General features: G+C 53.8%; 1 protein-coding gene across 1 annotated transcript; it reads left to right on the top strand.

Annotated features, from left to right (window-relative positions):
• Positions 1-2806: 2806 nt before the first annotated feature.
• On the top strand, positions 2807-10238 carry KCNS2 (potassium voltage-gated channel modifier subfamily S member 2). The gene has a single exon (XM_012762000.2). The coding sequence runs from the start codon at positions 2875-2877 to the stop codon at positions 4306-4308; it is 1434 nt and encodes a 477-aa protein (XP_012617454.1). The 5' UTR covers positions 2807-2874; the 3' UTR covers positions 4309-10238.
• Positions 10239-13238: the final 3000 nt, after the last annotated feature.

Below are 13238 nucleotides of genomic sequence, written 5' to 3'. Positions count from 1 at the left end.
TGCCGCCCAGGGCACCTGCAGCAGTGAGACTTCACAGCCACCATCATCCCCAACGTGTGTGTGGGGTGGAGTGGGATTAAAAAAGGGTGGAAGGGGCTGCAACACAGTGATTACACATGCATGTAAACACATGCTGGCACCCTGCCGGAGGAGACCCAGGAGCCTCCAGACTGTACCCCAGGCAGGTGTGCAGTGTGCTCGTGTGAAGCCCCAGACTTCAGATGATAGATCCAGCTGACGTACACAGAGGATGGGGTGAGTATACCCCCAACACAGCCCCTGAAAGAAAAGGAGATAGAGACGAAGACACACACACAGACACACACACACACCCCTCCAGCATCAGACACGAGACAGGAAGCTTACATGGCTCTCACTGCCCTATTCTCCCTCCCACATGGCTGCCTCCCTGCAGCCCCCACACTTGCAGACGCCTGCAGGGCACGGGTGTGGAGCCCTCTCGGCGGCAGTACAACTGCACACGCACCCACACGTGTATCCAGATGCAAGTGGCTGGCACAGGGATGCAGGCTTGGATGCAGGAGCCCCCACCTGAAGCCAGATCAAGGGCCATCCCCAGGCCCTCCAAGGAGGCCCAAAGCACTCTGGAGTGACACAGGGCATATCTCCAGCTGGGATGGCATTGCCAGGGCACGTCAAGGATGTGCTTCCCACTGTGGCTGTAGTGGTTGCCCTGTGAGTCCAGAGCCATGCCGGAAGGGCTTTCCCAGGACTTCTGACCAAGACATGTAGACGCTAGCCCCCTGCTAAGCTCACACACCTCATAGTGCTCCAGTCTTTGCAAATGGACACCATGCAGAAGGCCTGAGGGACCAAAGGGAGGGAGCTCCCCAGGGACTGTGGGTCCATTTCTCAGCTCAGCCCAGTAGGCAGGGCCTTAAGGACAATCTTAGGAGATCAAGAGCTCAGATCTCAGATCTTGGGAATGAGGACACAGATCCTGAGCACACCTACACTGATCTCACACCCCCAGTCCCCACTGTCCGCGCACACACATCTCTCAATAGATTACCCACACCTGTCACAGTCCCACTGAATACTACAATGTCCACAGCACACTGTGCGCAGGGCACTCGGTTCCCTATTATATACACACACAGCACTGACACATGTCCCAGGTTCCTCCTGTACTGACACACTGCACACATCTCCCCACCCGTCAGGGGACCCATTTTTGTCAAGGCTGTACACACACAGACACTGAAAACTCCTAGTGTCCTCAGCCTACAAACACACACACACACATCCGTACACTCCCCCGCGGCCCACACACCACCCAGCCTGCGCACACACGGTGCCCACACCGAGCTCCCAAAGGTCACTCCGTGACTCCCTCCCACGCGGGGAGCCCTGCGCTCTCGCCCCCCCGCAAGCTAAGCCAAGCTCCCCCACGGGGTTCCCTGATTCCTCTGCTCCCCTCCAGCTCTCGTCCCCAACAACCCCACCCTTGGCTTCAGGAAACTTTTGCTCAGGTCCCTAAAAAGGGAAACCCGGAGTTCCTCTGGTCCAGCCTTGCTGCGCAAGTCGCCCCTTATTCTCCAGCCCTGCCCCCATCAGACCCCGCGGAGAAAGGTCACCGTAGGCAGCCCCCTGCCTGAGCCCTGGGGGTGGGGACAAAAACAGCTGTCACCGGGGGATGGAAGGGTAGGGAAAGGTGTCAGCCCCGCACGGGAGCCCGGGGCGCAAGGGGATCGCGGTGACGCGCCAGAGAAGCGCTGAGAAGCCGCGGCGGCTACTGCATCTTCCGAGTCTGGGGCGGCGGCCGCGCCCGGACTGGGCGCGCGGAGCTGTCCGTTCAGCACCACCGCGCCGCGCCCAGCGCGGGGCCCGCGCCCAGGCACCTCGGCTCGGCCCCCGCCCTGGCTCCGCGGTCGCCTGCGGCGCGGGCTCCTGCCTGTCTCGGCGGGTGAGGGGCGCAGGGATCCGCAGAGGGGGGCTCCGCGAGCGGCGGGACCACGCGGCCACCTGTGAGCCTGCCGCAACTGCGGGCGGCGGCGGCGTGCCCGGCCGGAGACTGGAGGAGACGCTCGGCGGACCCCGCCCGCCGGCCCGCCGGGCGCACACACAGGCGCACACACTCGCACCCGCGCGCACACGCACAGCCAGCAGCGGCCACCGCCGCGATGCTCGCCAGCAGGTCGGGGAAGTTTCCCGCCGGCCTCGGCCGCGGGCGCCGGAGCTCCCAGGTAAGCGCTTCCAGAACGCGCGGGGCGAGCCCGGGCAGCTCCGCCGGCTAAGGCGCAGCGCACGCGGCCCCAGGGCACCGCGCCAGGCGGCGGGGAGACCGGGCGGGGGGCGAGGGCTCCAGTCGTGGGAGCCGGGCGCAGGGAAGGCCGGGCCACCCCGTCCCCCCGGCCCGGGTGTACAGACTCGAGAGAATTTCCCCGCCCGCCCCCCTCCCAGAGCTACGCGCCCCCCCAAGTCGGCCCAGCCCTGCCCGTGCGTATCTCAGCTCCGGTCCCGCCTGTCTGCGGCGAGCGGGCGGGGGCGTCTCCTCCGCCTGCCCACGGGCAAGGTCGCATACGGCCCCCTGGGCTCTCAGAGCCGCGGGCGCGACCCCTGCACGCGAAAAGCGATCGCCAGGACCCCCGGGGTGGGGGCGGAGGCACAGCCATGCTAGTAGAAACATGCCCACCCCAGCCTGCCCTTGGGAGAGTCCAAACCCCACAGAACGGCTCTCCCACCCCAGTGCCCTTCAGCACCCAGAGACCCACCTAGAGAGGACTGGGCCCGCAGGGGCGGGTGGGGAGACAGGGGCGCTGGGGCCGGGAGCCCCGGCGCTCTGGCGGACGCGGTTTCTCCGCTTCCAGGTGTAGCGCCCCCGCGCGGCGCGGGCGGCTGGGCGTCTCCAGCATGACCGGCCAGAGCCTGTGGGACGTGTCGGAGGCCAACGTCGAGGATGGAGAGATCCGCATCAATGTAGGCGGCTTCAAGAGGAGGCTGCGCTCTCACACGCTGCTGCGCTTCCCCGAGACGCGCCTGGGCCGCCTGCTGCTCTGCCACTCGCGCGAGGCCATCCTGGAGCTCTGCGACGACTACGACGACGTCCAGCGTGAGTTCTACTTCGACCGCAACCCGGAGCTCTTCCCCTACGTGTTGCATTTCTATCACACCGGCAAGCTTCACGTCATGGCCGAGCTGTGCGTCTTCTCCTTCAGCCAGGAGATCGAGTACTGGGGCATCAACGAGTTCTTCATCGACTCCTGCTGCAGTTACAGCTACCACGGCCGCAAAGTGGAGCCCGAGCAGGAGAAGTGGGACGAGCAGAGCGACCAGGAGAGCACCACGTCCTCCTTCGATGAGATCCTCGCTTTCTACAACGATGCCTCCAAGTTTGATGGGCAGCCTCTGGGCAACTTCCGCAGGCAGCTGTGGCTGGCGCTGGACAACCCCGGCTACTCAGTCCTGAGCAGGGTCTTCAGCATCCTGTCCATCCTGGTGGTTCTGGGGTCCATCATCACCATGTGCCTCAATAGCCTGCCGGACTTCCAAATCCCCGACAGCCAGGGCAACCCTGGTGAAGACCCCAGGTTCGAGATTGTGGAGCACTTTGGCATCGCCTGGTTCACATTTGAGCTGGTGGCCAGGTTTGCTGTGGCCCCTGACTTCCTCAAGTTCTTCAAGAATGCCCTAAACCTTATTGACCTCATGTCCATTGTCCCCTTTTACATCACTCTGGTGGTGAACCTGGTGGTGGAGAGCACGCCTACCTTGGCCAACTTGGGCAGGGTGGCCCAGGTCCTGAGGCTGATGCGGATCTTCCGCATCTTAAAGCTGGCCAGACACTCCACCGGCCTCCGCTCCCTGGGGGCCACCTTGAAATACAGCTACAAAGAAGTAGGGCTGCTCCTGCTCTACCTCTCTGTGGGGATCTCCATCTTCTCCGTGGTCGCCTACACCATTGAAAAGGAGGAGAATGAGGGCCTGGCCACCATCCCTGCCTGCTGGTGGTGGGCCACTGTCAGCATGACCACAGTGGGGTACGGGGATGTGGTCCCAGGGACCACAGCAGGGAAGCTGACTGCCTCTGCCTGCATCTTGGCAGGTATCCTTGTGGTGGTACTGCCCATCACCTTGATCTTCAACAAGTTCTCCCACTTCTACCGGCGCCAAAAGCAACTTGAAAGTGCCATGCGCAGCTGTGACTTTGGAGATGGAATGAAGGAGGTCCCTTCTGTCAATTTAAGGGACTACTATGCCCATAAAGTTAAATCCCTGATGGCAAGCCTGACGAACATGAGCAGGAGCTCACCAAGTGAACTAAGTTTAAATGATTCCCTACATTAGCTGGGAGGATTTGTCACCCTCCGTCCCACATTGCTGAGCTGCCTCTTGTGCCTCTGGCACAGTCCAGGCACCTTAGGGTTATGGTGTAAGGAGTATGCCCAGCCCCAGAGGGGAGAGATGCATGGGATATGCACCCCAGGTTTCTTTTACAGTATTTAGAATCATTTTTAGAGGGTGGTGTGTCTGACACCATGCCTTTGCACCTTTCAACGAAATGACACTCACTGGTCTTTGCATCGTGGGCATAAAATGTTCACCTTTCTGCCAGATGAGTACACCCAGAATGCTAATTTTTCTGTTCTTTGTGTACACTATTCTAGTGCTTGTGGCCTGGTACTGTCTGTGAGTTGTTGTGCTCCTGTTTCTGAGGTTGTCCTGTGAGTTCTGTACAAAAAGTCCCCATGAGTCTGTCCAGTGGAAATGCATCTATGAGGTTGGCAAGGATATCACGAGATTTTGCTCACAGTCATGTGAAAACAAAATCTCAGTTCTTTATCCATTGCTTTCATTTAGTTTTAATACCAAAACAAAGAGAATGCAAGTTAAGCACACTTGACCAATGCAAGTCTGTGAATTGTTTTTTATAAATGATCTGTAGCTCTGTGGCTTGCATGGGTGCCCCAATCATCTTTTGGTGATGTACACTGATGTTCATCTGGTAAATGTCACTCTTTAGAGAACGTTACTTAGTTAAACATGTAGTGAAGACTGAATTTTTTTTTTCTTTCTAAGAACGGATGTGTCAGAGACAGGGGCTTCAGCTAAACAGTTCAAACACCAGGGTGCTTAAAGCCAATTCAGTGGAAGCTGAAGCTTCTCCTCCATGGCCAAGCCCCGTCTGTCCTACAGTGATCGTAGAGACGTGCATTCTTTCTGGGTGAAGTTCCTGGTCTAGGACATGTGACCAAACTTTGCTTGTCTTAGACAGTAGCATGTTTTTAAAATATTTATTTTTTAAGATGTTTAGGAATAAGGTCGTGTTTTGTCTTTCTCAACTAAAAAAAGGTTTACTGTCGTGTTGTCTCCCCGAGGTGAACATTGTTGTGTTGCTAGCAAGAGCAGTAGCTTAAATACTTTTGTTGCCTGCTCTGAAAGCTCATAAAATGAGAGCCCTTTTATTTCCAAGCAGGATTTACTCAAATAGTTTTGCTCCTAGGATACGGTATATTGTAGATGATGCCATGACTGCCCTGGAGTTCCTGCCATGACATGGAAACCTGGTGGTGGTACGGAAGTAAATACTCAGAATGTAGACGTGCGTGAAGGTGGTGTGGCTTGCTGAGGATGGAAACACTGCAGTTCTTGTTTCCATTTCACCTGCCTTTTGTTGTGGGAGAGTAGGTAGAGACCAAGAGAAAGGAAAGAGCCGTCAAACAAAAAATTGCTACTTCATACAATGTCATAAATACTTGTAAACTTCTTGAAAAGCTTAATGGTATTCAAAAGGCTTCTAAACTTGTGTTGAATGGAGACAATTGTTTCCTTTTCCAAAATGCACCCCCTCTTCTTCGGTTAATCAGCATGTGACGTTGTGAACAAGGGGAACCTGGGCCCTGTGTAAAAATAATCCTTTTCCACCATCTTCGTGGTAATCTGATGGTTTTCCTGTGGCTGTCATTAAGTTTGGTCTTTGAAAGGGCTGTAGAATCCAGAGGATTGATCGTGGAGTTAGCCAAGCTTTTTATCCAAGGCTTGGGTCTCCCTTTCAGAAGTTCCATTCTGTATTTTAGTTGACCAAGAAAAACACATACCTCACAGAGGTGTGGAGAGGATATTCTAAGAGGTTTGTGTACTGGTGGTTGCCATGGCTACTATAGCACGGGCGATTTGTTGGATTAGTGCACTCATCACTTACGCCCTTGAGTCCCCAGTTCAAATCCTTCGATCAGACTGGAGTCACCTGGGAAGGAAGGGTTGGCAGGAGGTGGACACCTCCCAGTGTCTATACCTGTTCTTAGAAGCATCAGGAAAGATGAGATGATGTTGAGGCAAGTGGCCACTAAATCAGAGGAGCAAAGCTATTTTTCAGAATTTGCACAGGGAACACACTTGGCTTTGGCTGATGTTTCCAGCACTGGAAGGCATAAAATTAACAAAATCAGCCCCAAAGGCAAATCAGCCCCCAAATCTGCACCGAAGGCAGGTGATAGTACAAACTTGTGAAGACTGTTCAGTTTGCCAAGGCTGCTGGTATCAGGTCACCTGAGTGTGGTCTCCATGGTCGCTGACCATGAAGCTTATTATGCAAAATGGAAACAAGGAAGGAGGCAGAATAACTCAGTCACTCTCATGAGTATTTTTCCTAACAAGATGGTTTACCACCAAAAAAAGAGGTACCCTAGTGGGTACCTTTGCAGATGTGAAAGCTGGATAACTTGACTTTTCTTTTTGGTAATGACTTGCATTTATCTGGTGCCTTTCTTTGGAAGAATCCCAAAGTGCTTTAGAGACTATCTTTTTAACATCTCTTGTACATATATATATATATATATATATACTTGTATAAAATGTTACTTTGCCCACCTGGACCGCCAATCACTTCTGAGCATGAGAATGTCCCAATAGCATTGAGTTTTCCAAGTGGTAGTTTCAGATAAGTGGGAGACAGAACAACACACCTAGCTTGAACGCTGGAGTTCATTCCCACAAAGGATGGAGACTAAACCGGGATGCAGGGAGAAATAGTCTTCCCCTCCCCCAGAGTCCCACCAACCTAAGAAGGTCACAAGTGCCCTCAATGGGACCTTTGCATGACTTTGCAAGATAACATCTAATATAACAGTTTCCTCTAGTCCCTGAAGCTAACCAGGGAGGGAGGGTCAGGTTAACATTCTGCTCTGTTCTTGGAGCAAAGACTATTAATATGAGGTGACATCTTAATGCCACCAAGCTGTCAGACTGACCCATAAACCTCCTTTAGGGGGGACTCAGTAAAAACTGGAGATCATTTATTTGCAGCTATTGGCTTGAACTCGGCTTCACTCCCAACATTTGAAGGTTATTATTTTCAATGCCATTGGGACAAATATATGGAGCAGGCTTGTCTCATGATATATGTGATGAGCATTTTGGAAGGGCTGGGTTGGGGAGTGACACACATCTATTGCACAAATGCATATCAGTTATAGGTCTGTGTTTTCCGCCAAACCCTCCATTTCCCGGGGTTTGCTACTGAGGAAGGGCATGTTGTAATGCCGAGCTGAATTGTAGCTCATAAGGTAGTAATTGGTATTTAACATTTGAATTTGTTATTTCTACTTATCTTAGCACTCAAGTAATTGAACTACCTGCTAATTTTTGCCTCATTTCAAAGAAAATAAGTTGTTACGCACTTTGGGATAGCGGTGATCTGTGCAGGCTGTGTGTTATCTACTTGAAGGCTTAACTGGCATTTCTTGCATGTTTTAACAGCATGACTTGTTACAGAGTTGTAATTTTAAAAACCGAGAACGCCGTGTTTGTGCTGTCAGTTTTAACACTCATTAACACACTACTGTGCAAGCATTGAGGCAGGCTCCGCCGAACCGTTATGTCTGATTGCTGCACTTTCCTCTCCGTGCCGCGACTCAGGAACAAGCAGTAGCACTGACACACTCAGGACTCCAGCCTCGAAAAGTATGCAGATTAAATGGAAAAAAATTATCTGCGCTTCTTGGAGGCACTTCAATTACATATGCAGCGGCAAACACAACAAGAGCATTCAAAGTTGGGGGCCGGATTTGCTGAGAAAGGCTGGGCTGTGTCTATTCTTTGCAGGCATACAGAGGTGGGGTCCCTTTTTTGCCAGGACCTAGAGCTACTAGCCTTCTCTGTAGAAGGCATGGCCATGTATTCTTGGAGCCCTCTAGAAACAGACACCCCTGCAGCACCCCCCCCCCCCGCACACTGCCCTGCTCTGTGGCTCTGACAGCCAGCCCTGCCAACCGCATCCTGTCCCACCAGGGGCCACCGTCCCTGCTGCTGAAGTAACGCCTCAGCAGGACATAGGGTACCAGGTAACCCTGAGTGCCCTGGCTGCTTGAGTGTGAATATTGCTGGGGGCGTGTGGAGCCAGTCTTAGCGTTACTAAACCCAGACTTAGAGCGCGAGTCCTTCCGAAGGCCGTGGTGACTCAGTGGGAAGGGCGCTGGGCTGACCAGGCTGTGCTCGGTTTTGCCTTCAGCTCTGTGGTCGTGGGCACATCACTTGGCCTCTCTGAGCCTCACGTTCCACTGCTGCAAAATGAGAAGGTTGGATTAGATAATCCTTAAAGCCCTGCCAAGTTCCTCGCTTTAATGTAAGAAACAGAATTTCTGCATGTCTCTCTGCACCCTCATTACAGCTGTGAACAGATCCTGAGATCCCTAATTTATTTGTAATCAGAGCAGAGGGACTGCTTACAGCCTTCTATTTGGTTTCATCTCCTCTTCAGCAGTCAGCCACAATAGATGACAGTTCCAGGGACAAGGCAACCAGAAAACTGCTTGGGCTAGTGTCTGTTCCAAGTGAATAGAGTTTTAAAGTCATGATTAAGTGTCTCCTTTGGGCTTTGAACTATTTACACCCATTTATACCTCGTCAAAATTCCTGCTATTAAAAATCATTAAACAGAGAAGAAAATTGCATTGATCCCATTTGGCTTCGGGGCTGACTCTGCACACTGTTTTTGGTCCCTTGTGTGGAGCCTGGCAGATCCCTTACCCCTGTTCCCGTGAGGCTGCCCTCAGTGCACAGGGCAGATGGGTCTCCCCCTTGAGGAGGGGTGGGATCTGCAGTTGTCCTCTCCCAGCACTCTGCAGAAGGGAGCAGGGGTCTGTGGGAACTTGCCCTGGGCTCGTGGGGCCTGAAGAGGGAGCGCGGCACCCAGGAGGCTCGTGGTCCTGGCATTCCCACCAAGTGGGGCGTAGCCTGGCTCCCCCTCTAGCTGTTGTCCCTCCAGCAGGGGTATAAATGGATGTTCAGGGGATTTGGGGGCCAGGATGCCTTGTGTCTTTTTTTCTTTTTTTTTTGAGACAGAGTCTTGAGTGGCATCACCATAGTTCACTGAGTACAGAGTGCAGTGGCATCACTATAGCTCACTGCAACCTCACTGCTGGGCTCAAGGGATCCTCCTGCCTCAGCCTCCCCAGAGTGCCAGGATTAGAGGCATGAGCCACCACCCTGGCCTGCCTTATGTCTTAAGAGGAAAAACAAATACTGCCTCTTGAGGGAAGCACTTCCTCTTGAGGGAAGTGATAATAATCATGCACTTACATGATTATTATCTTCTTTTATTTTTAGAACTTTTAACTAGCATTACAACCCAAGGACCTTAATATGGGTGTTACATCCAATTGATATTGCAGGTCTGAAATGGCAACATTTTCCTCCTTCCGTGACCTCATTTATCAATGTCACTATCCTCTTGGCTAAATTCTCCCAAGCAGGTGACCGTGTCTGCAGCTGACAAGCTGACACCATCAGAAGCAGGTAGACACAAGCAAGGCCTGGAAGGCCTGGCCGGGGGAAAGAGATACAAAGGAGGAGGGAACGAGGGCAGGTGCGCCTTGTAGCTGCTGTGAGTTCCTGCAGGAGGAAAAAGGGGTAGGGAGAAGCCAGGAAAAGGAGCAGAGAGCATATTAGGGAGAATAAGAGAGGCAAGGTTTAACGGGGTACTTTTAGGCCTTTGATTAAATGCATTGCATTTGCAGTCAGCATGGCTCTTAGCCCACCTGGGGCCTCCTGGAGGTGACTATTGCAGGAGGCCACGCCCACCCTCCTCCACCTGGAGCCGGGACCCCCTGCCCGCTGGCCGAGGGCATTGCAATCTGGTAGGGTAGACAGCTGTGGAGACTACTAAAAGCATTTGGGATGAAAGGAGCAGTGAGGATACAAGGAAAGAAAGAATAAATGTTTCCTCTTGAAGATGGGACGGCTGGGTTGTGCAGGAAGAGGACAGGCTGCCGGCCAGACAGAGGGTGGTGGTGGGAGTCAGGGATGGGGCGGGGGGGGGGGGGGACGAGGACAGGGAAGAAACCTCTTTCTCCAGGAACAGGGACCTGCATAAGCAAAGACAGGGAGGCAAAGGCAGCCCGCGCATGTGGGAAACACGTAAGCCGGTCTGGCTAAGAAGCAAGGTGCAAAAATAGGTCAGAGCAAAACCATGTGAAAAACTAACGAGCTTGAGCTTCATTCTTTTGTCACTGGGGTGGAGAAATCCCGACCAGATTAATGTTGTCAGAACGTGACTGCGGCAGCAGCTGGGAGCATGAGAGGGGCCAGGAGGCCTGTTTGAGGTCGTGGCCACGGCACGGCCCGGGCAAAAGGAGCGGGCGAGGGCAAGGGGCAGAGGGGAGGGGGCTGGCTCTGCAGGTCTCCGTCAGCAACAGGAGGGAGAGGGAGGGGCAGGGTGGCTTCTGGGTTCCTGGCTGGCTTGGTGACTGGCTGGATGGTGGGGCCACCAAGAGAGGGAACACTCAGATCCTCCCCAAGGCGGAGCCTGGGGACACACAGATGCTGGCACGTGGTGGGCAGAGGCCTGGGACAGGAGTCATCAGCTTGGAGATGGCAGTGAAACCATGAGTGAGATTGCCAGGAAACACCCGGAGAAAGAGAAGAAAGGACAGGTGGCATCCTGTGGGAGGCTGGCATCAGAGGAGCAGCCACAGGGGTGAGTTTTTCTCAGTGGACCCCTGACCTGTCAGCCTATTTCTCTCCTTTCCTGAGAAACCCCGGGGCGGGCAGTCTCCATGGCAGCCTCAGCTCTCCTCGCCAGCCTGTGCCTCATTTTCCCCCCGTGATGCGCCTCTGATCCTAGCACCCTTTTGAAACTGCTCTCTTGCTGGTCACAGTGCTTTCCTCAGAACTATTAATAAATTCAGGGGCCTTTCCTCAGGTCACAAGCTCCCCCCAAGTCTTAGACCTTGCAGATCCACCTCTACGTCCCTTGCACTCCCTCCTCCCTGATGCTAGGACACTGTGACCTTGGCGCTGCCTCTCACCTCCCTGCCACCCCGCTCACCTTTTACTCCCACAGTTCTGTCCCCAGCAGCCCGCAGTGCTCTTAGCCCCCTGCAGCCTCCACCCGCCTGCCTGTGAGGGGCCCTCATGTCTCCTGCCCACCCCTCCCCACCTCTGAGCCCACTGCCCATGTCACCCTGTGCATTTGGCAGTCACCCTGGCTGAAATGGCACTTCCTGCACTGACTCCCGCTTGCACTTCCTCTCAGCCCCTTCCTCATTCCTGCTCATGGAACTTCCGTGCTCCCAGACCCGAAGGTTGAAATTTCCATCATCTCCATTTATTTATCCATTTGCTCACCATAGGGATCATTTAGGGACAGCTGACTAATTGCCAATACAATTTTAGATATACGGGGAATAAGTCTGAAGGGCATTGCTCACGGCCATTAAGCAGCATGGACTTTAAGGTCCCTTTATTGTGCACTGAAATCATCTGGAGAGGTTTTGACAATGGAGGTTTCTGGGCATCACCCCATCTGCAAAATCAGATTCTCGGGGTGGGACCAGGAATGTGCTGTTGAAGGCTCTCAGGTGAGGTTGGTGCAGGTGGTTTTCAGGCCACTCACGGGGCATGCCGCCTCAGGGTCAGCCCTGACAACCGCTCAGTCCCTCCACCCACACCCGACCGGACACCAGGTTCTCACCAACACTGTCCTAACGGAGTCTCGCACGTGGGGACCCGGGCTCCATTCTAAGGCCTTCCCCCCACTTCAGTCCTTGTTAACACTCGTCTTCATTCCCGACAGACTCACATCCAGGCCGCCCCCTCCGATCCACGCTTCTCTGCACTCTCTCCCCCGCCACCAGGCTCAGCTTCCCCCTTTCAGGATCTTAGACCTGCTGGCGACTTCTTTGGCCACTGCTGGCTCTCATGCTGAATCCAACCACACACACGAAGAGTCGCAGCTGAGGATGTGAAAAATCCGTGTGGGACCTGCAAGGCTCTCAGACAGGGCAAAGGGCCCACTTAGGAAGAAGTGGCCTTTCACTGGGGTGACTGGGGGCAGGCAGTAGGGTGGCGGGGACATAAGAGATGTGTATGTAACAAAGGACACACCAGGTTAGCAGCACAAAGGGCCTGGCCACCTGAATGTCGTATGACCAGTCTCGTCTCCCATCCAGAGATGGCCAATCCTGAGTCCCAGCCAGACTCTTGGTCTCCCGGAGAGACCTGTGGTCTGTCCCGCCGTCCCCGGGCACCCAGGAGTTTGGTGTGAGCAGACAGACTGGGCGAACGTGATAGGAACAGAATTGGGGTTCTCAGGGAGGTTTTTTTCCACTTAAAACTCTTTTCGTCGCCTACGTCTCCAGACATTTAAAGACTTCTGAGCTATTTTCAGACCTACTATGAAAAGAACTGAGGTGTTAGCAGTCAGACACCCAACTAACTGTTTCCTAAGAGGAGAGCTGGCATGACTCACTTTTGATCTGTCAGCTTCCTATCGATTTTTTCTGGCAAACTTTGTGGGTCTTGCCGGGGCCGAATTATAACCCACTGTCTCCAGGTCGGTCACTTCAAAGGCCATCGTGGGTTTGGCGTCTGCATTTCTTTTTGTGGAAAATGTGGGAGGAGAGGAGGGAAACCGCAATGCACAAGACCAAGGGTGTCCCCGGGCTTTCCCTCCGCCTGCTAGAGAGAAGCCAGGCAGCCTCCTCTGCGCCTCTCCTGGATTGGAGATTTGAGGACCGGCTCCGGGAACCGGCGCTGGTGGGAACTGACAGAGCCCAGGAGGAACCCGGTTCCACTGTGGCCTTCACGCTGCCCTGGGAACCTGGGAGCCAGTGGTTTGAGTTTCAGAAGGAGGATGGTGAGGTCTTATGCACAGTGTTTAAATATATTGCTATGTAATTTTCCAATTTTAAAACATGAGATCACCCATTATTCAAGTAGCTTCTACATTTTAAAAAAAGCCCTTGTGTTGTGTGTGTTTGTTTTAAAGCCTTTTCGTG

The sequence above is a fragment of the Microcebus murinus genome, chromosome 7 (genome assembly GCF_040939455.1).
Source record: "Microcebus murinus isolate Inina chromosome 7, M.murinus_Inina_mat1.0, whole genome shotgun sequence".
Taxonomy (NCBI): Eukaryota; Metazoa; Chordata; class Mammalia; order Primates; family Cheirogaleidae; genus Microcebus; species Microcebus murinus.
This window is presented reverse-complemented; position numbering and strand designations above follow the sequence as displayed.